This window comes from Perissodus microlepis, chromosome 1, assembly GCF_051167445.1.
Source record: "Perissodus microlepis isolate ML-2025 ecotype Zambia chromosome 1, ASM5116744v1, whole genome shotgun sequence".
Lineage (NCBI taxonomy): Eukaryota > Metazoa > Chordata > Actinopteri > Cichliformes > Cichlidae > Perissodus > Perissodus microlepis.
Window position 1 is genome coordinate 18,254,554 of NC_140461.1, and position 27,838 is coordinate 18,282,391.

Genomic DNA, 27,838 nt, shown 5'->3' on the forward strand with positions numbered 1-27,838 from the left:
TAGATGTACTCAAAAATGTTTATTAGTTTTAAAAAGTTTTCAAAAACCGGTATCAACAAGCACTTCCCCTTATAAAAGCACTTGATAAAATGCAAAACAACAACAACAACAAAAAGAAAATATTTGTATTAAAAACCACAGCAACTTAACACAGTGGAGGGCGGCTCTACAGCTCCTAGCCACTTACAAGAGGAAGGGTAAACTCTTCATAAAGAAACATCAGTGTTAACAAACACACAGACCCACAATGGAGTTAAACATCGAAACTGAGAGAAATCAGAGGTCAAAAAAAGTACTCAAAATAATTAGATGTTACAATGATACAATCAGATTTTAAAGAAGTTAAAAATACAGTATTCTGTATAAAATCACCAGATTAAATCCAGACATTAATTTAGTTCATTCAAAATGTTTGGTTTTTTTTGTCACAGAGGGACAACTTTCAAGCTCATGAAGGGAAGTACAATTGCACAATTGCGCACCGTATATTAAGGAACAGTGCCGTTTCCACATTTTAAAACAAGTGCAAACATTTTCTGGAGTGAATTCCTGTCAAAATCCAGTTCTGCGAGGTTTTAGTGATTCTTCAATTTCTCATTATTCACTGCCAAATTTCGGAAAAGTCTTGATAATGCACGTGATACGCGGTAACACACTATGACACTTAAAGCGTATGCTACAAAACATCATAACAGTGCATGTCAGGTTATTGTGAACACACACGCACGCACGCACGCAGACGCACGCACACAAACAAACAATTATATGGTTTCCAAGAGTACATATCCTGTACAAATAGCACAATGTAAAATAATAAATAGTAATAAAACAAACCAAAGAGCACCGGACACCTGGCCACACCCCCAATCTGTACAACAAATAAAGTGAGTGTGACCAACAATACACGGTCAAGAGATCTACTGCTAACACAGAGACACACACGGTTTAGTGAAACAACTGTGATGCTGCCGTGAAAACATCACATACCTGTTGGAAGGGTGCAGGTTACAAAAGCATCAACAACAGTAAACGAAGGAACCCTCAGCATTTACAGATTTTCACCTTTCCTCTGAATACATTTGTTACAGGCGTCATCAAGCACTTTATTGTCAGAGAGTCCACCACGTTGGAGGCTATGTTACACCCGTGGCCACGGTGCAGCTTACATCTTTGGCATAAGGACATAAGGCTCAGAAACCCAAAGCCCTCAGACGCAGCTTAGAGTCAGCGGCTGCACGACTTCTTTACCCGATGCTCGACGTCAGTGTAAAGCTCGACTTCCACATTTGATCGGCAGCTGTTTTTCATTTGAACCTCAGGATTCAGAGTAAAATTGTTCCACACAAATCAAAACAGTGTTTTCCCCCCTTTATAAAGCACAAGGATTATAGATTGTCAGTGCATTAGAATAAGTGTAATACACATGCTCGTTAGGCTCCTCTCATCTTTCCATGTCTTCCTTTTTAGTAATCTGCACGCGATAAATAATACATTTAAATAGTGATAAAAAGCTCTCGGTTCATTTTTCAAGTGCAAAAGAAGACCCCGTCAGAGAGGTTTGGTTTAATTCTTAGGTAAGTGATTTTATCATGAATGTCCTGTAAGGGTTAAGCGGTCGAGCCCTCGTCTTTCAGGGGCTGCAACACAGATCCCATAAAATGGTCTGTGTGACACACCTACATGTAACCATACAAAGACTGATAGCATAATTAAAGCTGATCAGCAGATCATCTTTCTTGGTTTAATATAGTGATTCTCAACCTATGGGGCATGGCCCCCTGGTGGGACACGGACTCTTTGCCGCAGAGTGGTGTGGATGCTGATTTAAATTCTTTTTCATTCAGACTCATTTTTTTTGTTGTTGCTGTTGATAAAGATCGATAAAATTTGAAGGTGAGAATTACTTTGGTGGCGGGGCCATGCCGGTTTGAGAACAGCTGGTTTAATATTTGATGTTTTTGTCTGTTTTCTTTTATTGCATGGAAATTTTGCATACGCTTTAAAGAGATTGATTAAAATTTGAACATCTTTATAATCACAATTACAGTCCTGAGAAAAACTAAGTGCACCCTGTGATTCAGTAGCTTGAAGAACAACTTTTAGCAGCAATGACGTAGAAGTAATAGTTTTCTGTATGACTTTCTCAGCTCTCACATTACCGTGGAGAGATTTTGGCCCACTCTTCGTTACAACATTGCATTCATGCACAGCTCTCTTAAGGTCCCCCCAAAGCAGGCTGAGGTCTGGACTTTGATATTGCAACACCTTCATTCTTTTTCACTTTCAGCCATTCTGTTGATACATTTCATTTTGTTGTGTTTGGGGTGATTTATCTCCTACAGTACATAACCTAATTTAGGCCAAGCTTGACTCTTGACCTGTTTGGTTTTGTCTCCACTTTGGTGTCATCTGTGGTTTGTTCAGATGCTGCTTGGCAAACCTAAAGCAAACTCTGCTGTCATGTTTGTTTCAGAGGGAAGAGATATTCTCTTGGGATTCCTTCGTGGCAGGCCATATTTGTCTTGTAATTCTATTTTCATGAAATTTAACCTTTAACATACTAGCTCAAGCCTGTAGAGCTGAGGCATTTCTACAGTCGGGCCTTGTTGGGACGTTAACATTTGGAAAGATTGTGTCATTGTGTTAGCTCACACCTGAACGCACCAGACCACCAAACTACCAAAACTGCTGCTTTTTTAAAGGTGCTCACCTATGATAACAAGGGTGAACTTAGTTATTCACATGACTGTATACAAGACCTATTTTAAATGCAACTTAAAAGAGGACTAATAATATTTGTATTATTATTTAATCTACATGAAGGGGTTTGAAGAGAGGTTAACGTCGCTCTTCACACTCATCAGCTGATTAACAGAGACTCAAAGTGTATTTAAAATAAACTTTAGAAAGTATAGACTTATATTGCTGAATTTTACGGTTCAAAGTTTTACCGAATACCTTTTATATATTTCACCAAAATGAGTCAGTAAAGGCCAGTGCTGTGTTTGGGAAGAGATACATATATTTATATTGGTATATTTATATATTAAGATTATGAGTACATTATATGGATTTACATGGATGAATTTGATTCTGTGTATTTGTGAATACATAATAATTTAATGTATGTGTGTACACGTCACATATCTTAATGTTAAATTCAAAACCTTTTAAGCGCTTTTTTTCTTTAAGTAAAGCTACACAACAAACACATATTGTTAGTTTAGGATTAAATATCATTAGTTTTTTTGCACCTAATTTAGCCTGCAGTTTATACACGGTGACAGAAATAAGTAGCGTTGCATAAGGTTTATTCACACTGATCCACGGCTCTGTTATTGATCTGACTGTTCAATAAAATTAGCTGTTTGAAAACTAGCTTTTTTCTGTGTGTGTTTTCTTGTTGACAATTCTCTTGATCAAACAAAGTGAGGCAATATTCTCTCATTAAAGGGAAATGACCAGCATTTTCAGTGAGTGTTGCAGCATTAGCTCAGTTTTTAGCCTGGCACTTAATCTGGACAGACCTCATTGTATCCAGTGTTGCATTATAAATGCCTGAAAATAAATAAAACAAACATCAACCGCAGATTAACATGTTCAACATTACTATAAAAAGTTCTGCTCTCAGCCCATCAGCCCAACAGTTGGGTGATCTTTGCTCTCCAACCAGTCGAGACCACCTGAATGAGCCGCTTCGCTGGTGATTTGCTGAAACAGCGAATCGTCCACCAGCTCCTCTGGGGCGGCGTGCTGATACTGGCCTTGCTGCTGGCTGGGGTCGAACAGCAGGTTTGTGTCCAATGCGTTAAGGTCACTGATGCTACTGGGAAGCTCCGATGTCATTCTGATTTCACCGGGGAAATCAGCCCCGCCTGCTGTTAGCTCTGACACCTGCTCCATGAGCTGATTGCCAGCAGCGAGGAGGTCTTGAGAGGTGCTGAAGTCTAACTGCTGGTGTTGCTGCTGCTGTGAGTTCAAAGCTGACATGATGGACTGCTGCTGATGCTGCTCTCCACTGGCTGCTTGTATTTGGCCTTGACCTGCCGAGAGAATCATTTGTTCACTGATAGAATTTTCCATGAGGTAATTGGGCCTCTGCAGGTTGCAGGTACTGCTGGACTCGGAGGTCATCAGGTTGTCAGTGCAGGAGAGGCTGGAGTTGGACTCGAGGATCTGGGTCAGGTTCATACGAGCGGTGTAGGTGGGAGGTAAATTATTGATTCCCACACCACGCACACTATTCTCGTGATCTCCATCTAGCTTGCTCAGGAGGACGCTGGCGATGCTTTTGGTGCTGCACTGCTGGCCCGGTGTGGGCGGGGCCTCGCTTTGCATCATGATGTTGAGCGGCACAGAGCGGCTCCTCTGGGCCATGCTGTTCACGCCGAGGTTTGTCTGGCTGTTTGCGAAGATGTTCAACACCTCAGCCGTCACAGGAGAATTAAAGGGAGACACTACCGATCGGGAGGCATTGGAAAGGTTGGTTCCTGCTCCTGTGCCGCTGAAGTTCCTCTGATGTACAGCGGGACTCACGCTGCGACACCTAAAATTTGCAGCAGACGTGTTGGCAGTTTTATTATCCAGAGGGGCAGGCACTGCAAAACCCTCCTGCTTGGCCATGCTCGCTACCTGCTGCTGCACGGGCGAGATGGGAGTCAAGCGGCCGAAATGGCTGTCGTGGTGCCGCGCGTGAGGAACGGCGAAGGCGTGAGGTTTTTGAAAATGGTCGTCTATCAGGCTGTGATAGCCGGGCAGGATTTCCATTCCGCTGTTGGATCTGCTGGCGGTCCCGCCGCTGCTATTGTAACTGTTATTCATCCACTCCAGCCTGGTCTTGTCTGGATGGGTGGCCATCGGTCTCTGCATCGGTTTCACGGGGCTGCTGGAGATGGTGCTGCCGTCATGGAAACCAGTGATGCTGGAGTTAATGGGTGTGAACGCAAACGGGTTTCTGCACTCTACTGGACTGGGAGGAACATTGCTGCTGCAGTTGGAGTGTGGCGTCCCAACCGGGGTGTGGCGACTGCTTCCGAGCGAGCTGTCCACCGGGGTCGTGGAGGCGATGTGGGAGCAGGGGCTTTCTCCGGTCAGTCCCTGGGCTCCTCCCATCATTTCCGACATGGGTGTAGGTGTCGGCGTTTGTATCGTTTGGATTGGGTTACTGTTGTTGTTCGCAGCATGATAGAAAGCCATGTTCTTATTAGCGGACGTCATGTTGTTTGGCATCGCAACCTGCTGGCCCTGCAGCGTGACAGAATCTCCAAACTGCTGCAGGTTATTAAGTTTCATCTGCTCCTCCATCTGCACCAACTCCTCCACTATGCTGTCCTGAGTCACATCATCATCAAAGCAAAAGTAATCTGTCATGTCTGTCTGCATGGGCAGTTGACCGGATGACGAAGCGTGATTCAAAAACTCTAAGGTTTCAGTAGCAGGACTGGACTGAGAGCAGGGCTGCTGCTGGACTCCTTCCAGGCTTGAGTTTGAACCCACACCTGAATGCTTTGGAAAACTGGGATTATCGGGCACAGCATGTGCGTCAACTGCTGCGTGCCCCTGATGTTGCTGTATTAATGCGTGACTGACTGAAGTGCCAGTTTCCATAATGGCAGAAATGTTTTTCCTCTGCAATGAACTATGTGTTTTGGCAACAGAGTAAAAGCCACTCGCTCTGAAAGAAGGAGAAGTGCCAAGTGCGTGGACTTGAGTGGTCATTTTCACTTCTACTTCCCTGGTGGCTGGTGCACTTTCAGGTCTAGCTGGAGCGCCTGGCCTGGATACATTACCCGTCATGTTTCTGATACCATACCCTGGACCAGCAGCACCCTCTACTGGCTGCTGGGGTATAAAAACCCTTTTGATTGGTGAAAGGTCTGGACTGAGCCCTGAACGTTTTCTGAGGCTCTTAGTGGACAAGAAGCCTTGCTTTGTTTGGTTGTTTTCCCCACATGAAGATGTTCTGCTGGTGTTCAGTAGAGACACGGTGCTGGTATTCTGAGTGGAGGGATTTAAGTGCAAAGTGCTTGTATTATTAGCGCTATTATTGCCGCTGTCGCCTGTGGCCACAGTATTAGTGCTTGAGGAGGACTCTCTGCTGCATTTATTGCTGGACGTTTCCTCGAGACCCAAGAAGCCTCTAGTTTGCGGTATGGGCACACTGGCGGCCCTCTGTACAGCCCCTTTGACTCTATTGGTCATTGCCCCTTGTGGCAAAACTTGACTGCCCAAATTTTGCATTTGGCTGCTTTCATGTATAGCTTCAACTTCCATTTCAACATCGATGCTTGGAGTGTTAGAAGTCTGCCCTTGCCTGGCCACCGGGGCCAAAATGGGGACCGTTGAGGAACTCCTCGCGCTCTGACTGGAGCTGGCGTCTTCTGTAGCTTTAAAGTTGATGTCTGCAGATGCCGGCCGCAGCACGTTTGTGAAGGATGTGGCAGTTTCACTGCTGTTGGGTGCGAGCGATATGGCTGCCATTTTGACCAGACTGACTGGGCTGACATGACATGGCGTTACAACAGTCTTAATGGGGCTGTTAGCGATGATCATGGTGGAGGGCGAGCGCAAAGCGATGGCAGTGGTGGCTGAAGGTTTAGGGAGGATTTGAGCGTAGCGCTGCCGAGCTGTGCGCTCCCCCGCTTGATTGGACAGAATATTTTGGGGGTGTTTGGGGCTCTGCTTCACTCCCTGAACTGGCTGGGTCACCATCTGGATGTTAATGGGCAGTACTTTGCTCTCCACTGTTCCCACTGGACTCGGGGACATCAGCGGCCTACTCCTCTGAACCTGCAGGGGGAAAAAAGAGGAATCATGAAATCAAAGTTTAGATCCTGTCTTTGACAGAGAGAGAGATAGAGGGGGCTTTATGGTACCATTTTTTTTAATGATTCCTTTTCGGCCTCCCTGCACGTCTGTGTGAATATATCCTTCGTCTCTTTTTACTTCAGGCTTTATTTCAACGGATATTTTTACTGTGTTTTTACCTCGCATGTTTGTTGTCTTCTCACCTGTCATTGCATGACGAGTTCACCTTGTGCCTTATTACTTTTCTCCTTGGTGTTACTGTTTTTGACAGTTTTGACACCTTTTTGATTTTAACTATGGTTATTTTGTTTTACATTGCCACTTCAGTCCTCTTAAGAAACAGCTGGAATTACAGCTATCCATGCAGTTATGCTGTAGATATTTTGTTTATTGGTAAAAACAACTATTTAATCCCAAGTGTGTGATTTTATAATGCATTAAAAATATAAAGCAGCCTTGGTGACATTAAAAGGGATACAAAAATGTGTTGGAATATCTACTGATGAATTCTGTGGACTATCATTTCTGGCTTATCTCTTCTTCAGACTATACAAAATGATAAGATCAGAAATGTGATGTGACCTCAGATAAATGAAAGTTTGACTATTATATTGATGAAAAGAAAATTCAGTGACCTATAAGAACGTAAATCAACAGTAACTGCAGCAACGTGTTGTAGCTAATTAATAGATTAGAAAAGGGTATATTTTTATCTAATGTGGGTTCATTGTGTTCTAAACATTCATGAAATTACGTGCAGTTAATCTTTCCTTCAGTGGGGAAAGAAATGACACATGATGGTGTGATCTAGCTCTCTCTCTCACCGTGATCGGGCTTGGCACGGCAGCAACCACGATGCCTATAGTTGGTTGAGGCGACGGAGGGGTGGGACTACCACAAGACACACCGTCGTCTGCCTTCCTAATCTGTCCCTCTCCGGGTAGAGGAGATGTCAGCTTTTGTTCCTGTTGCTTCCTCTGGATCTTCCTCTGGAGCTGCTGCTTTGCGTCGACAGACGGAGAGGACAGCATGGTCACATGGGGCTGGAAGGAGTGAGCGTCTGCAGCCGGGGCGAAGGCTGAGACGGTCTGTGAACCTTTCACCTCTGAAGAAAATCAAAAGAAATTTGTATTCAGTATACATCAAATGCTCCTACAAAAAGAATATATAACACTATGCAGGGGAACTTAGTACTGTACATCTTCAGTTATTGCAAAAAAAATTACATTTGAGGTAGCAGAGTGTTTTGCAGCATGTTCCCTGATATATTCAGATGAAATTCTACTGGTTTCAAAAGTGAATTCCTTATTATTAAAACCTGGCAGCCACCACCGCTACCCCAGCCTCCTAGCGGATATACCTATAGTATAATTTTGAAAATCCAAGGTGATTTTCAGGAAAGTTGACCCCTGACCTTGACTTTGAGTTCAAGATCACTGAGATTCAAACTCATCTGAGACTTTTAGTAGATGCACCTATTTCTCTTACTCCTTAGTATTTGTGGGTTTCTGTATTGTGTATCAGGTTGTTAGTCACTCTGTGTTGAGCATTTGGATTCACAGCTTTTAGTTGTTGTATTTTGTATTTAAGTTTCTGTCAGTGCAAGTGAAATTTTCATATTTTCTTGTTTCCGTTTTTTTCCTTATTTTCAAGAAATATAACATCCAATTTCACTGCTGTGCAGATTACACTCAGCTCTACTACAGCTCTCCAAATCCACAGCTACTCTCCCACCCATATCTATTTCTGATTGTTTAAGTGAAATCAAGGTCTGGTTTGCTCACACCTTTCTTAAACTTAATGGCAATAAAACTGAATTTATTTTAATCAAAACACCAAATCAAAACTTTAAACCAGATGTCTTTCATTATCCATTGATAACTCTGTTGTCACACCTTCCCCTCAGGTTAAGAGTCTCGATGTCATACTCGACAGCACTCTTTCCTTCACAACACATATAAATAATATCACTCGGTCTTCGTGTTTTCATCTTTCAATATTAACCGCCTTCGTCCTTCACTCACTCCAAACTATTCAAAACTCTATTCAAAATTGCATCATGATTTTTACCTTGTTTAGCTTTTATACTTTCATGCTTGTTTTTTCCATGTTTACCTTGTGTTTTTATTTATTTACTTATTTTTTGTAATATTGTAAGGTGACCTTGAGGGTCTTTAAAGGCACCTATAAATAAAATGCATTATTATTATTATTATTATTATTCCATTCATCCATTCGCTTCCGCTTATCCTTTTCAGGGCGCTGGAGCCTATCCCAGCTGTCATAGGGCGAGAGGTGGGGTACACCCTGGACAGGTCGCCAGTCTGTCGCAGGGCCAACACACAGGGACAGACAACCATTCGCACTCACATTCACTCCCGCATTCTATTATTATTATTATTATTATTATTATCATTATTATCCATCTGACTAACTCTGTTTCTAGTCTTTTGTTCTTTAGTTTCGTATTCTGGTTTTCTTTAGGGTTTAGGTTATTATAAATCGGATTCCTCGTATTTTTACTTTAGTTTGGTCTTTGTAGTGTGTTCTTGCATCTTGTTAAGGCTTTGTCTTTGTTTTGTGATTCCCCTTTTAGTAGCTTCCTGTTTTATTTGTGCTTTCCCGTCACTTTTACTTCCTTTGTCTTAATTAGCTTCAGCTATGTCTTGTTACCCTGGCGTTTCCCAGCCCCCTGATTACTTCACGTGTCTATTTAAAACCTGAAAAGGTTGCCTTAATTCTTTGTTGAGTCATACTTGCTTATGTGTTTACTGTATTTCTGTTTGGATTTATTCACTTATTTAACTTTTCCGTATGTGTACTTTGTGTTTTGCCTTAATAAAAGGTTGTTTTACGTTTCTCAGGTTTGACTTAGCAGTGTGCATTTGGATCCCTTTCCTGTGTAACCCTGATATCATCACACAAAAAAGTCAATAGCTCATTAAAATGAAAAACAAGGACTAACAAAAGAAAAGTCCCCATTGAGCTCCCACCTGACATCCAGATTGCTCTGCATCTAGGAAGGGTTGCCAAGAAACTTATTCTTAAAACCTGGCAGTCTGCCTCTCCACCTGCCTTTGTACATGGGATTAAATCACAGAATCAAAGAACTGTGCAATCTCAGGGTAGATTAACATGTGATGATGGGCCTTTATTTCAACAATCACACATTATCTCTTAAAAGTAGAGATTCCTGCTGTTCTCTTGGCTCAGTTGTGCTTATATCCCACATGTTTCCTTTGCATCCCCACTGTACATTTCAGTGTCTGGGAGCTTCTTGTTGGTTCTTTGTTAAACAATTATTTTTACTTAAATCTGAACACTGAACCTTCCAGTTTATGAGGTATACAAATATATACCACCATTGTGTAGTGGTTTAATAAGCCTAACAAGTGAAAAGCTGATCTGCCAAAATAAAAATGCAGAACTACCTGCTGAAGAGAGCCCTAGTGAATAAAGGAGCAGCCGAAGGTAGCTGTTCAGTTTATGTTAAAATGATGTGACAATTCAGTGACATTATTATTTTGTTGTCTTTTTCTTTGCATTGATTCAATCACAAAATGCTCTTCATCAAAATTACATGTTTAAGTAATATATTATATATTGAACAGCTTAGATCTTTGCACACTTCTGTGGAAAATGCATATTGTGCTACGCTCCATTTGAAGTGGGAAGCCTGAAATCCCGAGACACCTCTGAATCTGTCTTCTTGAGCTTGTCATTGGTATGCAAGCTTCAGGGCAAAAATGATCGCCCATGGGTTTTATAAACTGCTTCTGGTTTATAAAGAAAACCTATTTTAAGTAGTTTTACTGTAAATTGAGTATTTAACAAACACAAACATGTTTTTTTCTGAAATGATCACACAGTTGAACAAAAAGTTCTCTAATTAACTGAAGATTATAATCGCTGTAAAGATTTATTGCAAGGTTCGCAAGTTAGACTGCTTGATGTTCCAGAGCATAAGAGTCCAAGAACAACATTAATCTGGTGTAGAGACAGAACTTCAATAGACGGATAAAGCCATAGGTGCGTTAACAGCGAGCTGCCACCAGAAGTCACTCTTGACCTTTATGTTCTGCACTCTGGGAACATCAAGTTGTCAAGTGTCCTACCTGCTGCTGTGCCGGTCATTATGGTGAGAGCTGCCAAAGACTTGTTGCTGATGTAATGGCTGTCGATTAGGAAGCGAGCCAGGTCCTCCACAGCATCAAACTGGCGTTTGAGCACCTTTTGAGCCCACTCACACACAAGATCACAGGCTGCAAACCGCACCTCTTCCTTAATACTGCTCAGCTGGCCCGGGGAGTCGAGTACATCACACTGGGGCTGCAAACAATTGACATTTCGTTTTATATATAGACACATATATATGGAAAAAAGCTATATTCCAAAGACATAATATTAATATTAATATGAAAATAAGTGTAAATAAATGTGCTTACTCCATCTCCTGTTTTATGGAGGTCCAGAATTGGTAAAGACGGCATCTGAACAAATGGTCTCTTCCTTAGGCCACTATAGCAGTATGTGAGTCAGTGTTAAGATAAAAAATCTCAAAGGATCTCCGAAGAATACATATGACAACTATACAGAGGAAACCCTGAATAAAACACAGCCTGTGTAGTATTAGCAGCTCAATACGCCATGTGATAACAGAAAACTGGCAGCGCCAATTCTCATTCGTAAACTGCATCCAAATTTCCATATTTATCTTTTGTGTTACCTGAGCCTTAAATTAGTATTACTGAGTTATCTTATTGGAGTTACTTTTTATCTGTTCTTGTTAAGTCTTATTGTTATTTTTTTTTTCATTTTGTTCCAAAGTCCCGTACTACAAAGCAGGATTTTGGCTTCTCCAGCTAAATCCAAGGTGGATCTTTTTAATGGGACATATCACTATAGTAACATTTGGCGCAGCCCTAACCGGCACTTAATGAGGTTATATACCCGATTAGAGATCAAAAGGTGTGGAATCACCACGACTGCAGTGTTACAAACGCATTATAAGATCATCTGGACCTCTGTGCACGGGGAGTAGGAGGGCCTGAAGTTTTTGTTTTATTAAAAATATAGAACCTTAGCCGCTTCTTTACTCCCAAATTTTTTCCCTGTCAGCTGCAAAATAATTCACTCCACTTTTTTGTTGTTCTATAAGAGTTAATACATGATCCTAAAACAGGTACATGATTATAATTTTTCAGATTCTCGTGTATCTTAATGATAGAGCTATGATAATGATAAGCCTTTTACTTTCTACAGTCAGCATTTCTGCCAACTGTCCTTCCAGCCTTTAAACAGGTTCAATGTTATTAATATGGCCCTCTGAGTGTCTTTCCTTTGTTCTTTGTTGCTTTGCAAGTTCTCTTGTTTCTTGATCCCTATGTTTTCTGGATTTTCTCCTTGGATTAAGCTTCTTTTGGAAATAAAGAGCTTACTTTTTGTTTGAATCCTCTGCCTGCAGCAACCTGCATTTGGCTCTGCTACTCTAAACGATGATAATACATGATGAGTAGACCAGTGCAAAACAGCAGAAAAAAGTATTTATAGTATTCACTGGCTGGGACAGAGTGTGTACACACTTCAAAGATGTTTTTTGTTAAAGATTCAGTTCTGATGAATCTTGATTTATACTTTTAAGTAACACTCTTTGATGACTTTAATGTCTCATGCTACACTCAGGCTTTGTTTAATTGTAGATGAAAGCTTTGCCGACTGTTACTAGAACAAATAACTAGAATTATTGGTATGCCATCGTACGCCTCCAACAGTCAGCGAAGTTACACGTTACATTCATGTTTGTCCAGTCAGGTAATAATTGTAGTCAAGAAATTAAATACTGTATGTGGGAACCAAGCATCAGTGTCACCAATCCAAACAAATATGAACAATACAGGGTGGGCCATTTATATGGATACACCGTAATAACATGGGAATGGTTGGTGATATTAAAGTCTTGTTTGTGGCACATTAGTATATGTGAGGGGGCAAACTCCTCAAGATGGGTGGTGACCATGGTGGCCATTTAGAAGTCGGCCATCTTGGATACAACTTTTATTTTTGTTTTTTTCAACAGGAAGAGGGCCATGTGACACATCAGACTTATTGGTAATGTCACAAGAAAAACAATGGTGTGCTTGGTTTCAACGTAACTTTATTCTTTCATGAGTTATTTACAAGTTTCTCTTTGTTCACAGCCATTGACATGTCGAAGAGGTTAACACGTGAGGAGCGGATCGAAATTGTGTTGATATCTGGTGAACGCAGTAACCGAGTCATAGCGGCAGATTTCAATGCAAGACACCCTACGAGACCACCCATCTCCCATGCTACAGTTAGCAAACTGCTTGCTAAGTTTCGTGAAACTGGTTCAGTGTTGGATTTTCCAAAATGTGGACGCAAGAAAACTGTCACTAATGAAGAAACATCAGTGGCTGTCCTAGCTTCATTCAGCAAGCGCCCACAGCGTAGCACTCGCCGCATGTCACTGGAGAGTGGCATTAGTCGAACATCCCTTCGGCAGATATTAGCTACTCACAAATGGCTCCCTTACAAACTCCAGCTACTGCAGCATCTCAACGAGGACGACCCAGATTGGCGCCCCGAATGTGCAGAATGGCCAAAACAAAAATTGGAACAGGACCCTCAGTTCACGCAGAAGATTTTGTTCAGTGATGAGGCAAACTTGTGTGATGGTGAAGTTAACAAACAAAACCATCGCTATTGGTCTGACACTAACCCACATTGGATGGATCCCTCCAAGACTGTTGGAACAACAAAAGTGATGGTTTGGTGTGGTATATGGGGTACAACGATAGTGGGTCCATTCTTCATCAATGGAAACCTCAAGGCCACTGGATATTTGAAATTGCTACATGATGATGTGTTTCCCTCTTTGTGCACTGAAGCTGGCACGTTCCCTGACTTTTTCCAGCAAGATGGTGCACCACCACATTATGGGTGCCAGGTCCAAGCATTCCTAGATGAACAGTTTCCTGGAAAGTGGATTGGTCGTCGTGGGCCAGTTGAATGGCCCCCAAGGTCTCCTGATCTGACCCCCTTAGACTTTTATCTTTGGGGTCATCTGAAGGAAATTGTCTATGGTGTGAAGAAGGAGTTTGCCCCCTCACATATACTAATGTGCCACAAACAGGACTTTAATATCACCAACCATTCCCATGTTATTACGGTGTATCCATATAAATGGCCCACCCTGTAGTTGCAATCTCCCATTCTGTACCTGACTCACAATGCATTTTATTTTTTTTAGACATTTGTGTGTAAAAATGTTGTAATAAAAGGAGCCAAGTCCACAAATTATGGTCAAAAATGTACTTAACAAAAGGTCACAGTGACCTTTAATCCCCAAATCGTAACCAGTTTATAGTCTGAGGTCAAGTGAAAGTTTGAGCCACATTTAAACAAATCCACTCATGGCGTATTAACAGTGATTGTGCTTACAAGAATAAGGCAGACAACCAGATAACCTTAAAATTTAAAGCCTCTTGCATGGCTGTCGCTGGAGTGGAGGCATAAAAATAAATAAATAAATAACAGGATGGGCTTTGTAGTGAAAAGTGACACTGACAGCTGGTTCTGTGAATAGCAGCAGCAAATACTTTGCTTCTGAAGCTTACAAAGTCCAACAAATCCAAGTAATTATTTTTTTTTTTTAATTTGTCAGGTTTCATAAACATTTCAGTTTAAAAAAAAAAATTGAATTTCTGGAAATTATTCAACAGTTCAGGCTTTATGGGGTTAAGACTCATTTATATCGTAAAGCTTTTTAAAAACATTAGTATAGATTTTGTGATTCTGACATTCCTGGTTTAACTTCATCTTATTCTTTTAACTTCTAAATTTTTATGATAATTCCATTGGAATCATATTGTATATTATTCTTGTTCTCAGTCTTTTTTGACCTATTTTAATATGTAAACAGATTTTGTTTGTTTTTTTATTACTTTTTCTCAGACAGTTTGTCTAATATCAAATTAAAATTTTCATGCCATTAATCAATACCCTTAATTGAAACAATTCTCTACAAATGCCCACCACCCTTTTTAGAGTTTAATTTAAAAGTAACTACAACAAAATTAAGCATAAATTAAACATAAGTATGTTATAGCCCCTGATTTTGAATTCGTTTTTTTCAGTTTATAAATTTTAAAATATTTTATATCATTACATATCCAACATTTGGTTCTTAGTTTGTTAATGATTTACATTTTATCTTAGATTTTTAGCATTTAGTGCCTACTTGAATTTGGTGCTGGTATCAGTTTATTAGTTTTCTTTTTGCCTCACTTAAGTGTCTTTCCCCCATGTCAAGTTTAAGATTGTCAATTTCCTCGTCTACTTACAATTCTCACTTCCTGTTTTGGTAGTTAACTTTTGATAGTTAGTGGTCTTTTGTGTATTGTATTTAGTTTTACTTCATTGTACATTACCTTGATTGTTTTCAGCTGTGTTTAGCTTCCCTCCTGCTCCCACTTCTGTTACCTTCTGTTTATTTAAAGTCTCAGTCACACCTTTTGTTTTGTTTTTTATGTTTGGACTTGGAGTCTGCATTTGGATCCTGTCTTTCAACACATTATGACAAAGCTCCTCGTTTCACAGGATTCAGTGACAACATAGTGAGCCACTGCATTTAAAATTTGTCTGTAGGATGATTTTAACGGTTTCAATTTCTAATTTAAAGCAATTTCACATTTTTCAAACATTGGCACAGAATTAGTTTTTGCAGATTATGTAGATAAGGACTGACATGAGGAGCTGAGTTCTAAGCAGACCATTTTACCTGAAAGTTAATAAGACTATAACGCAGGTAAAGGTCAAGACAATAAACCAAGATGTTCCATTAGATGTCATAAGCTAAACAGAAAAAAATTAAATCACAATGTTACGTGAAGGTCAAGATCACAGTGACTCCCCTGAGGGTCTCTGCATTATTATGCTTCTGCTTCGAAGGCAGAGGGGGGCTTTATTTCATTTCACGTCTATATTTAGCGAGCTTATGAACTGCAGCAGCAGATGGTCTGTGACCAGAGACAGAGGCCAGACTGCTACACTCCATTCCAGTAAAGGATATTTTGATTTTCCCCTCATGCCGAGCCGACGCGCCTTCATGTTCGGGAATACATTTTTCATCATCTTCCCAAAGTCTGCAGCACTTAGTGGGTGGTAGTTAAGATTGTCACAGAAGCTCCTGGAACACAGAAACAGAATTAATACAATTAATTTTATTTAATTAGGAACACAGTGCAGGTCAGCAACATAGCCAGGCTGTCATTGTCTCTGGGTGCAGATGTGAACACACTAACCAGGGTGGGGACCTAAACAACTGTACCGAGACCCTATGGAGGGGGTGGTCTCGATGTGGTTCCAAAATGAACTCCAGAGCACTTTGTTTATGGTGTGAATGTGATCGACCATGACCTGAGCCAACCAACAAGCAGACTTTCAAGTCTGAGCTAAAAACTTTCTGTAGCCATGTATGCTTTTGTGCGATAGACACAATAGATGTTCAAAGTTCTGTACGAGTTAGCAACTAGCGACGAAATGATTGTCTGTTTGTCTTCTTTGTGAGCTCCCTGCTGGTTTTCGAATTCTGTTGCCTCCTTTGTTTCTGGACTGTTAGACTTTTCTGGACTTCTGAAAACAGCTTTAATAAAATGTTCACCTTTTGTTTACTTGTAGCTGTGAATCTTGCGGGATTAATTTAAGAGATTTTAATTATTTTTTTTTTAGCAAAGAGGAGGTTTAGCACAGTTACACAGATGTTGACATATCAGGACTAAATGCTTCCCAAGGAAGTGTCTGACTATGCTCCTGATGGTGAAAGGCATGTGCTACTTTACTGTGGAGGATGCCGTTTTTCAGGTATAGCAAAGGATTTAAAACACTTATTAAACACAACTTATTTCATGACATGAAGCTGCCTTTCTTTTCTTGACAAGTACAGTAGTAATATATGTAGTATATAGGTAACTGAGCTAGCAACGTCTTCAAAACCCTGAAAGCAGCAAGCTTGTCTGAATCTCTCTCATGTTTAAGGTCTGTTAGCCGTGGTTTACTTCAGAACAATGTGATGAGTAGAAGTGGAAAATTACAAAAAAATCATAACCTAAGATTCCAAAAGAAACCCATACATATATTTTCAGGATCATAAATGATACAACTTTTGATTATCTTTGCTAGACCGATGTGCCTGTTGTAAAAGCAGACAGATTCATGGTAGTGAGAATTTTTTTAATGAAAAATAAAACATGTCAATGGCACATATGACCCCACTCGATCACTTAAAGTTTAACATCTTGCTGTTCGATAAGCAGGTACAGCTGACCTTTATTTCATATCATTTATTCTGAGTAGAAACATCTGCATCTGCTAAAACAGCTAGCCAATAAAGACCTGAGCAGTGGTGGAGCACTAAAGTTACACAGTGACTGTGTCCAATGTGCTTGTTTGACTGTGAAAAACATGAAGCACGTTAGGTCTGTTTAAAGCCTTTTCACCTGTCTGCACTGAAGGCGCCAATATTTCTGGAGGACGCTGTATTTTTGTTCTAGCTGAGTTAAAAAGACAGTTGCATAACAGCGTCAGAACATTTCAATGGCTGTCTCAGACTTTCCATTCTAATATTACCGACACATGCAGCTCTGTGATTCTCATGCCTGCAGCATCTATTTATACTGATGCTTCTGCCTGCAGTAAACTGGAGGAGAAAGAGGCTCAAACATTGGAAGCAGCTATCTATGCAAAAGGTGAACGTCAACAATGACTTTATTTCTCCAAGAAAACTGGGTTTGTGCAGTGAAACTAAACTCCGCCTGTCTGTTTTACACCTACTTGTATTCGTCGTAGACTTCCTGCTTGGGGAGCGAGGTCTCAGGGTACTCCTCTAAATGATTTCGGATCCAGGTGAATGCGTGCATCTGCTGCGTGCGGCTCGATGACAGGGCGCTCTGGTCACTGCACAAAGATGTGGGTCAGTGATGTTTGTGAAGACAAACAATGCAGTGCTTACTGTCACCTCAGGCCTGATAAATGACACCAACGCTAATCGAGGCTCTGCGTGTGGAAATGGCCTCATTTTTGTTTCGATAAGCTTGTAAGCATTATTTTTTTGTCCAGTTTTCTATAAAACATTTAGAAACAAGTATATCCTCACCTTTTATCGACACTGCTGCTCGGACCAGAAGGCAACTTGAGGTAGAGGTAGAGTTTTTCGATGTCTGAGAACTTCTCGACATCTTGCTGTAGAAACAAAAAGTCAAAGATGTTTAAACAAGCAGGTCGGTCACACCTGCAGCACATGCATAATGAAAGCAGGACTAGGATAGTTCATAAGGGACATCATTTACAAGTTCAACATTTCATCTGTTATTTTTCATTACTAACTACTCTGTCATTATTTTAATTTTAAAATATCTAATAACGTAGTTCTTATTTTGCCGGACTCATCAACAAAACATATAAAATCATTACAACATAAGAAAAAGAAAAATGTGAAATATTAATGTTTGAGATGGTGAGACTAGAAAATATTTATTTGTTCAAAATATTATTATCATCATAATATTATTTTATATTTATTTTGAACAAACATTTATTTGAACAAATAAATATTTGTATTATTAATTAAAACAATATTATGTCTAATTATTAGTCCATTACCCTTTGCGTGTCACCCCTCTCCTATAACCATACTTGATTTCCTCTTACACTTTTATACAGATAGAAATGTCTGCTTTAAGCATGAATTGAAATACGATTTAGACAACAAACAGAACAAGCAAAGCATCCTTGCAATAAGAAAAATCTTCAGTCTTTCCAGTAAACACTGAAACCACGACAGAGCCATGGCTGAGCTGTCTGGCCACCCACTGCATGCATCCAGATGGCACTGATAGCGCTCTCTTTTCTGTCTGTTACATATCAGTCTGAGCCAGCAGCTGGTTTCAGGGGAACAGTTAAAGTTTCAGTCTGAAGACAACAAAATCAACCTCTCATCTCTGCTGAAGCTCTCTAACCTCCTGAGACTGATACTTACACGCGGACATTGCATGTGAGGGTTTTTTCTGCACATTACACTTCAGTCACTCATACTTAGACCTGTTGCATCCCATGAATCCCAAACAAGAGCTTAGGTTAAAGGCTGAAAAGCATAATAAATACATTTTTTGAATTGTTACAGATCATTTGAGGTATTAACTGAATGCAGTGCTATTCTTTAAGCCAGGGAGCAGGTCAAAGGAGAAAAGAGGCTCTTTGACAATTCAGGACTTACAAGTTCAAGAAGACTACGTAGTGGAAATAACAAACTAACCCAGGATGCAATCTTAATATAAAGATTTGTTTTGTTTATCTTAAAAAAGCACAAGCCTCAGCTGCACAGTTAACGTTTTAAAGCTGAAACATCACAGCGGGGTCTTCTGTTAAGTTAAAACATCACTCGCTAATAAAGTGTTATGTCATCTCTCAGTAATTGAATATGTTAGCTACAGCTCTATAAGCAGCATTTTAGCCTAAGCAGGACTGATTTTAGCATCACTCTCAGGACGTGCTGTAAATTCTACATCAGTAACTGAAGAACAGCAACAGCGTGCTTTCACTGGAATTGATTTTCACCAAAACCAATGCTTCAAATTAATAATTCTCTCTTCTATTCCAAGTAAACCAAGACATTTATTATAAATAAATAAATTATTTCAGCCCTCATCACTTTATCCTTAAACAGACCATAACAAAACATCAAGCAATCACGAAAAGCATCTACTTGTTCATGTTCACAGATACAAACTGATGCCTTTTTTCACAACAGTCAACAGGAAACTATGTATTTCAATAGGAAGCACATTCGTGTCAGCAACACCTGCTGTGTGTCATTAAGACAAAGTGAAGCTACATCACCACGGCAACTGACAAAGCTTTCATAACCAACCCAGTAGTAGAAATCCTGTCTTCCTCCCCTCACCGCCAAGCAGTCATAGGAGACGGCTGTCCCACCCCCAGCCTGTTCTGTCAGAGGTTTTCCTGTTAAAAGGGAGTTTTTCCTTCCACCGTCACCAAGTTCTTGCTTATATTACCGTACCAAATATAAATACATATATTCTATTTCTATTTATATAATATATATTAGATATATAGATATTTAATTTAATTAAATTAAATTGAATAGTAATGCCTGATCCTCACCAAGTATTGAACTTGTTGCCCTCTGCACAGCAGAAGTGTGAGCTTCACCACCAACCCCTCCAACCTCCAAATGTGGATTCCCCCCCCCCAACAAAAATAATGGGTGTCGTGGGTTTTGAACCCAGCGTTTTCAGTTTCGGACTCTCAGTTTCTGTTTGATATTTTCTGTTTAAGAGCTTAAGGATTGTGAATGTTTAACAAACTGCTGTCAGACTGCACTGAAAAATAAAAGACTGGCCATCAATCAACAAAGCAAATATTGTGGCATAAATTATATAGTGCCTGTTTTGATGTACGCTAAAGGGGCTCTAGAATAAAAATCATATTCAGACATTAATCTGACACTTTACTGATTCGCACCGTTTCATACTCCATCCACTGAGCTGATGCGGACTTGTTAAGAGTGCATTTATAGAGTCATATCACTGTGTCAGTGTAAACAAAGGATTACTAAATTGTTGCATAAAACATATATAAACATGTAGGCCTCAGGAGTAGTTGTGCAACTCTTAAACCCTTTTATAGTATAATAGTTTACACATTCACCTAAGAAGCACGAGATCCCTAGTTTGAAAAATCTGCAAACTAAAACATGTGATGCTACCTGCTCTTGTACCCTCTTGCAAGGGTGCAAGAGCTGAAAGGGAGTAAAGTTTGGAGAATAGGGGCGGAGTAGACTAATGACATAAGTGGGGGCCTCACCTCGTAAGGCCATAAAAGTAAGAACGAAGATTTTAAACTCATCCCTAAACCTCACAAGAGGCCAGTGCAGACACTTTAACAATGAGGTAATATAAGAAAACGCGAATAGGAGTTAGAAGCCTTGCAAAAGCATTTTGGACAAACTGACACAATTAATACAACAGACAAGAAAACAGAGCATTATAATAATCTAAGCAGGACAAGATTAATCCAACTTTTGAGACAACAGTCTTGAGTTTAGCGATATTTCTTAAATAGAAAAAGCAAGAGCAGGTCCAAGACTTGATGTGAGCATCAAAAGTCAAAGACTGAAAGCTAATGAATAGATTATTGGGCTCAATTTTGGTCACAGTGGATCAGAAAGGAACCAGATGTGTCTAATACGGGGGGAAAGTACTCCCCAGAGCAATAATTAGAGACCGTCTTGTCTGTGTTAAGCTGCAAAAACATTATTTGCAGAATATAATATAATGAAAATAAAAAGGGACTTCAACAAGATCCTTGTGGAACACCACATAGCAGCCACATTAGAATAGAAATTTCCCACTTAAATCAAAAGTGTTTTATCAGCAAGAAATGAAGTGAACCACTCCAACACATCAAAATGAGCACTTGAGGCTAGCTACAAAGAAATGTGGAAAGATTTAAAGTTTATAGAAGAAACAGCTCTGGTTCATTTGTCTTTAACGACTTAAAAAGGTTATGTTATTGGACTGAATTATAAACTGTGTTAATCCATTATGCCTACCCTTCTCACCCTGTTGAACAGTGGCGTATGGCGTATGTGAGATGCAGCAACAGTTTGAAAGATTACATTTTGTGGAGGGGGAAAAAAACTCACCAGTTTCTTTCCTTCTAGTTTTGAATTCCTCTCCTCCTATACCCACACTGGTGTGGGAATTTTGTGTGAGTGGAGACACCTATTGTTCAGGAGAATACTGCAGCAGGTACCCGCGCCCTAAACACTGGTGTACATGGAACAAAGCTGTGGTGACGTCACCGCTAGCGTGCAAAGCAACTAATGCGGTGGATGTACTAGGATTCTTAGAGGTGTGGCTGCTAGCTGTCAGCAAGGCCTCACCTCTGCCAATTTTAGACACTGAACTGTATATTCTAACTGTGCTATAAACAGAATATAAAGTCTGTCCAAGAAGTCTGTGTTCCGGTTTTTGGTAGTGAAATTATTTTCTTTGTTCGTTAATTCACACTAACTAGCAGGTGGCTGCACATCCCATAGATGCAATGCAGACTATATTATAAGACTGACAAAGAAACCATCTTTGTTATACAGTCTATGTTTCAGCCTTCAGATACACCCTTAACCTCCTGAGAACTGAGGAAAAGAGATTCTTCCGATTGAACTTTTTGATTTCCTTCCTCTTTGGAGCTAAAAGAGGCCACCCAAACACATGAGATATCAATGGAATGGATGTCCTCTATTTAGCACAACAAGACTTATTAGGGTAGCTCAAATAAGTCAAAATATATAGACCAAAAACATCCAAAAATGTCCATTGCACAAGCCATAAATGAATAGGCTGGTTCTCAGGAGGTTAATGCTTAACACTGCTACCAACGGATCTTCTATTTTTATTTATAAACTATACATGGATGGTAGGAATGTTTTTTCTGCTCAACCTATTGGGAACACTAATAATCTTCTGACAATATCTGAACAGAGAGTATGAAAAATGTCCTTAAAGTTGTTATCTGCAGATCACAAATATGTCAGGAATACTCACCAGGATGTTTTCCACTTTTGATTGAACAGATTTGCTGCAAAACAGAGACATAGTACAAATTAGCATGAAGCCGGTGTAACATGAGCACTTGTGTCTGAAGTATATTTATTTATAAAGCAGAGGAATGTTTGGTATGAGACGACCCTCCCCTCAGGATCTCTCAGGTCATGTATCCCACCACCACAAACACATGTGGTCATATGTAAAAAGAAACAGGGACATGAACTGTGCTGACATTGTTTAGGACAGAAGATCTTTTTTATCAACAGTTTTCCCAAATATTTTTCTGTGCTTACCGGTTTTATTCTCATACTCCTATTCTATATTCAACAGAAAAGTGACCAGTACAATACAAAGTTCTGGCAAAATTTAGTGAAAGCCTAACTTAAATTAAAAACTTAATCAAAAATAACATATTAACACATGTAACTGCTTCCCTGTGTCCCACCATGATCATGTGTCACTTCTATTTTTTGCCTTAGCATCTCACACAGGCCTCGGAAGCATGAAATTCTCTTCCTGATTGACTTTTAATGATGTAGGTTTTAACCTGAGGTCAATCCGGAAGAAGTGTAAGATTTGATTGAGGCTCATAAACAGCCACTGCTGAGCTGCAGCTAAAAACTATCAAAGATCACTACAAAAATCCAAGAGTGACTGGAATGATGTTCAGGCTACAGCTAAAATTAACATACAATCAAACAGACTTTGATAGGAGGAAAGATCACAATTAGTCGCTCCTATTTAGGTCCACTCCTGCAGACAGAAAAACCAAACTGAGGAATAAAGTCTCCAGGTTTCATCTGTCGTCCACAGACAGGGCAGCATGCTGTCAATGACTGTGGGGCAGAAGGTAGGTCACATTTAAAGACTATTACTTGAGCTGGGCAGGTCAGAATCAGGAGACGCTCTAAGCCATGACAAGAACAGTTCACTTTAATTGACTGTTACCAGGGGGCTGAGGATTTCCCGGTGCTGAAAGACCGTCAGTAAGCTGTTTGTGAGGCAGACTTAGCAGATAAACTGAACGACACCTGACGCAACTTTCTGCAAGACCTAAGCCTTGAAAATAAAGAACTGAAACAAAACAAACAAATGTTGCTGATAAACCAGCAAGATGTACACCTAACCCCAGACCAGTGATTCCTAATTAGGGCTAAAAGTACCCCAGTAGGTACTTATACAGAAGTTAGGGGGGTTCATGGAAAAATTAGCTCAACTTATAAAAATTAAAAAACCTCAAACAAACAAGTTGGAGCAGAAGCAGTTACAGTAAACTAAACATAGTGGCTATGGTGCAGAGTGGCTCCATAGTTTGAGGTCGTGCCAGTAAGAGCATGTGTCAACTCAAACATGCAGAGCTACCTGGTGTGATAACCCCATGTGACAAGGGAGCAGGAAAAAACAAATCACAAAAGTCTTTAAAATAAATAAATAGATAAAGCAGCTAATTAAAGTAGTCCTAACCAAAGAAAAGAAAATCGAATTACCATTAACAAAAGGTTGTCAGTTGTTTAGCTTATATGCTTTTAGCAGCTACTGTAACTGCTAAAACTAGCACTTTAATAAGTAATGAATGCCTAAAACAGGACAAAAGAAACAGCAAAAACATAAGTGATAAATACATAAAATTGGTCACTGAGTTTAATTAAATCAAAAATTAGTGACTCTAATAGTAACTTCTAATTTAGTGGATGAATATTTAAATTAGTAAACCACTATTTATGGACAGCCAATTTTTCTAGCCAATCATTTAGCTACTAGAAGTTACAGGATAAATATTTGACGATTAACAGAAGAAATATAACACTTGGCAAAATATTAGGGATAAATTAATGAAATCTGATTAAATGAATAGCTGTTATATAGAGTAGTAGCTACTACTAACTGAATGGACGAAGGGTTACATAGTGGGCTAACAATTTATGGACAGATGAAACTGCTAACAATTTAGCTGCTACAGTTAGCATTTTAAAAGGCAAGATTACAGTGAACAAAAAAGAAATGATGAAATTAGAGATGAAAGATGAAATTTGTTGTTGGATGAAGGGTTAAATAGTATAGTTTTAGAGTAGATTAGAGATGTACCAATTGACCGACTATGGACCAAAACTGGATGATTTCCAGTGTTCTTGGCCTGGACCGGTGAGCGGCTGGTCAGCCTTCGATATGATTTATTACGAGCCCACTCATTTTTATGAATACACAACATGTGCACAATGACATGTGGCTCACAGCCACATGCTACGCTGTTACCATGGAAGTGAGTAAGGTAAAAAAGTTTGCTAAAGTAAACCACAATGGGGAAACAAAAATGTTTGTAACAACAAACCCAATGACACATGTAAACATGCACATTTTAAACAAATGAAAAGCAACTAAAGCTAAAGCCATCCACAATACAAAGCCAGCCATAAGTCAGTATCCTCTGTAAGAGCCTCGGTATTAGCAAACGATCAAAGCAGTTAGGAGTGAAAAAGATAAAAGGGTCAATGTCCTGTTGTCTGGTGAAGCTATAAACATGCTATAAAATTAAGAAAGTACATGACATTTGTTTTGTTATATAAAAAGGTTTGTCTGCTTTTTTTTAGTAAGGTAAAATATGTCAGGTAAAGGTAGGTGCACAGCAACTCATTTCAGCACTTTATTTTCAGTTATTTCAGTAAGAGAAGATCCTGTAACATACTGCAGTTTAGGGGAAATTTTTTATGTTTAATAATTTCTTTATTTAATTAGCAAGTAAGCAATCCAGATTAAAATGAGTTCAATTAGGCTAACGTGAACATCAAAGGTGGGGTTTTGAAAATCAGTGCTTTGATTGTCCAGACTTCCTGTGCAGACAGAGTGACGGTATGTTGCAGGTGAACTTGTTGACCCAGACTACGACTGTATCACTTCACCAAGAGCCACCCAGAAGCAGGTCACTGAGGTGAATGCCAATACTTATGCTCTACTCCTCTCAAAGGTTAAACCTGTATGGAGCTGGGCAAATGTTCAGGATCCTAACATGTTATTGATAAACTGTTAGCAGCACAGTGACAAGTTTCTATTGAGGTATTTCCTGCAGACATTTGAACTCTGAACTGCTGTGTTTCCGGTTGTTCAGCTCCTTGACATTTTCTTGCTGTTTGATATTTAAATGATAGAACTTAAGTTCATTCAGAAAAAAAGGTCAGAACAGGACCTTAAGTAGCAGACACAAAAGAACACGTGCCTTACAAGAAATCAAGTCTTTTCCTTTACTCTGTTCACATTAAGCCTCTTATCGAGCCATAACCAATTTAGAATCAACAGTTCTAAAGGAGCAAGCTGGAACCCAAACAGGCACAAGGACAACATGGAAAATCCACACAGAAAGGCGCTGGTATTTTCTCAGGATTCACTAGCAGAACCTAGAGGTTAGCAGTGTTGCCTCACTGCAAGAAGGTCCTGGATTCAAATCTATTGGCTGCAGGTGTGAGTGTGACTGGTTGTCTGTGTCTCTGTGTTAGAGCTGTGACAAACTGGCTACCAGTATGACAGCTGAGAGAGGCTCCAGTCTGCCAGAGACCCTCAAACTGAGAACTGGTTAAAAATATAAATTTGATTTGCCTCTTCTTGATTTGTTATTATTTTTTCTTTATTTTTTATTGTTTTGTTTTTTTGAGCTATTCAGAAGTGGACTTGCTAGTGTGCTTTGGATTGTTGTCCTGCTGCTTGACCCAAGTACCATTGAGCTTTAGGGCTCAAACTGATTTTCCTATCTGATTTTCTGGTAGAGAGCAGAATTAATGGTTCCTTCAATTACAGAAAGTCATCCAGCCAGAGCAAAGCATTCAGACCATCACACTACCACCACCACTTGACTCCTGGTATGATGTTCTTTTTATGAAATGCTGTGTTTATGCTGCTTTGTGGCAGATGTAATAGGACTTGAACTTTCCAATAAAGTTTAGCTTTTGTCTTATCAGTCCACAGAATATTTTCCCAAAAGTCTTGGGGATCATGAAGGTTGTTTTTTTTTTTTGGCAAATGTGAGCCTTTGTCTTTTTGTTCAGCAGTGTTTTTTTTCCTTAAACTCTTTCATGGATGCCATTTTTTCCCCAGTCTCTTTCTTATTGTTGAATCATGAACTCTGACTTAACTGAGGCAAATAAGGCCTGCAGTTCTTTATATGTCATTCTGGGTTCTAATATGACCTCTTGGATGAGTCGATGATATGCTCTTGGAGTAATTTTCGTAGGCTGACCACTCCTAAGAAAGTTTATCACTCTTCCAAGTTTTCTCCATTTGTGGATAATCACTCTAACGTGGTTCACAAAGCCTTAAAAAAGGCTTTTCAGCCCTTTCCAAACTAATAGATGTCAATAACTTTGTTTTTCGATTGTTTTCTTAAATTGTGGCATGATGTGTTGCTTTAGGCTTGCTTCACTTTTTTAGACAGGTTCTATTGTATTGATTTCTTGATTCAGCAGGTCTCAGTGTTGCTGGTGAAATTGAAATCAGCTTCATCATTCAACTTCATCATTTTTACAGCACTGTATATTACAGAAAGAGAGAAAGATATTGGGGAAATATGACTCCTTCCTCTCTTGCATTAGGAATCAGTCTTCAAATCCCTGATTAAGTGTACACTGTTTTCTGTCCCATTTTACATATAAAACTAAAACATAAGACAGCGCTTCAGATAAATGAACAGCGTAAAACAAATAAATGCAAAATAAAAATGATAATAAAGTTGCCATACATGTAAGAGTAATAAGAACTCAATAATCACTAGAATACAATGTGCTGCTCTGACAGAGACCATTATGTCAGCCATACAGAGTAATTTTACTTTTGCTATTTCCAGAGCATTTTCCTCGTGATACCTGTGTTAAATATAGCTACTTTTACTGGAATAAACACGGTGATGGGATGTGAAAAAAAATACCTTTATTCAAGGAGTCGAGTAATTAGTTACTCAAGCATAAAACAAGTTCCTTAAGCTTTGAGTTATTTAATTTTTCCATTTGCACAGTGTCTACTCTACCAGGTTTATCCGGCTGTTTTATCACAAGCACACGCTGCAGCTCGTGCATGTGTCTAACATTTAACATGCTGGACTTCTACGGTTGTATTTATTTACTTATTATTATATTTAAGCAGTGAAGATGCGACTGCGTCCAAGCATGATAAGAGCAGTTTAAAAATGTTGTGATGAGTTTCCCTTTAAGCATCAAATCGTGCGTATGCACAGCACAACAGTGTGTGAAGTAAACATCTCCTCACCAGATGGAGTTCTTGATCCTGAGCTGCAGAGCGCTGGCCTCAGCGCCCTGCAGCCCGGGGAGTAGGCCGGGCAGGCTCCCCGCCCCGCTCTCCGGCGGCGGCGGCTGCTGCTGCTGGGGGTCCTCATCAGCCATCAC

The 27,838-nt window shown here is 39.8% G+C and overlaps 1 protein-coding gene across 1 annotated transcript; it reads right to left on the reverse strand.

The window, feature by feature from the left end:
* LOC146393702 (DNA-binding protein RFX7-like) lies at window positions 1-27,835 on the reverse strand. The gene is made up of 9 exons (XM_084933186.1): window positions 27,702-27,835; window positions 22,452-22,485; window positions 17,981-18,066; window positions 17,659-17,781; window positions 15,896-16,015; window positions 11,253-11,334; window positions 10,923-11,136; window positions 7,632-7,912; window positions 1-6,789 (listed from the first exon to the last, which is right to left on the reverse strand). Exons 1-9 carry the CDS (start codon window positions 27,833-27,835, stop codon window positions 3,628-3,630), a joined length of 4,236 nt encoding a protein of 1,411 aa, XP_084789312.1. The 3' UTR covers window positions 1-3,627.
* Window positions 27,836-27,838: the final 3 nt, after the last annotated feature.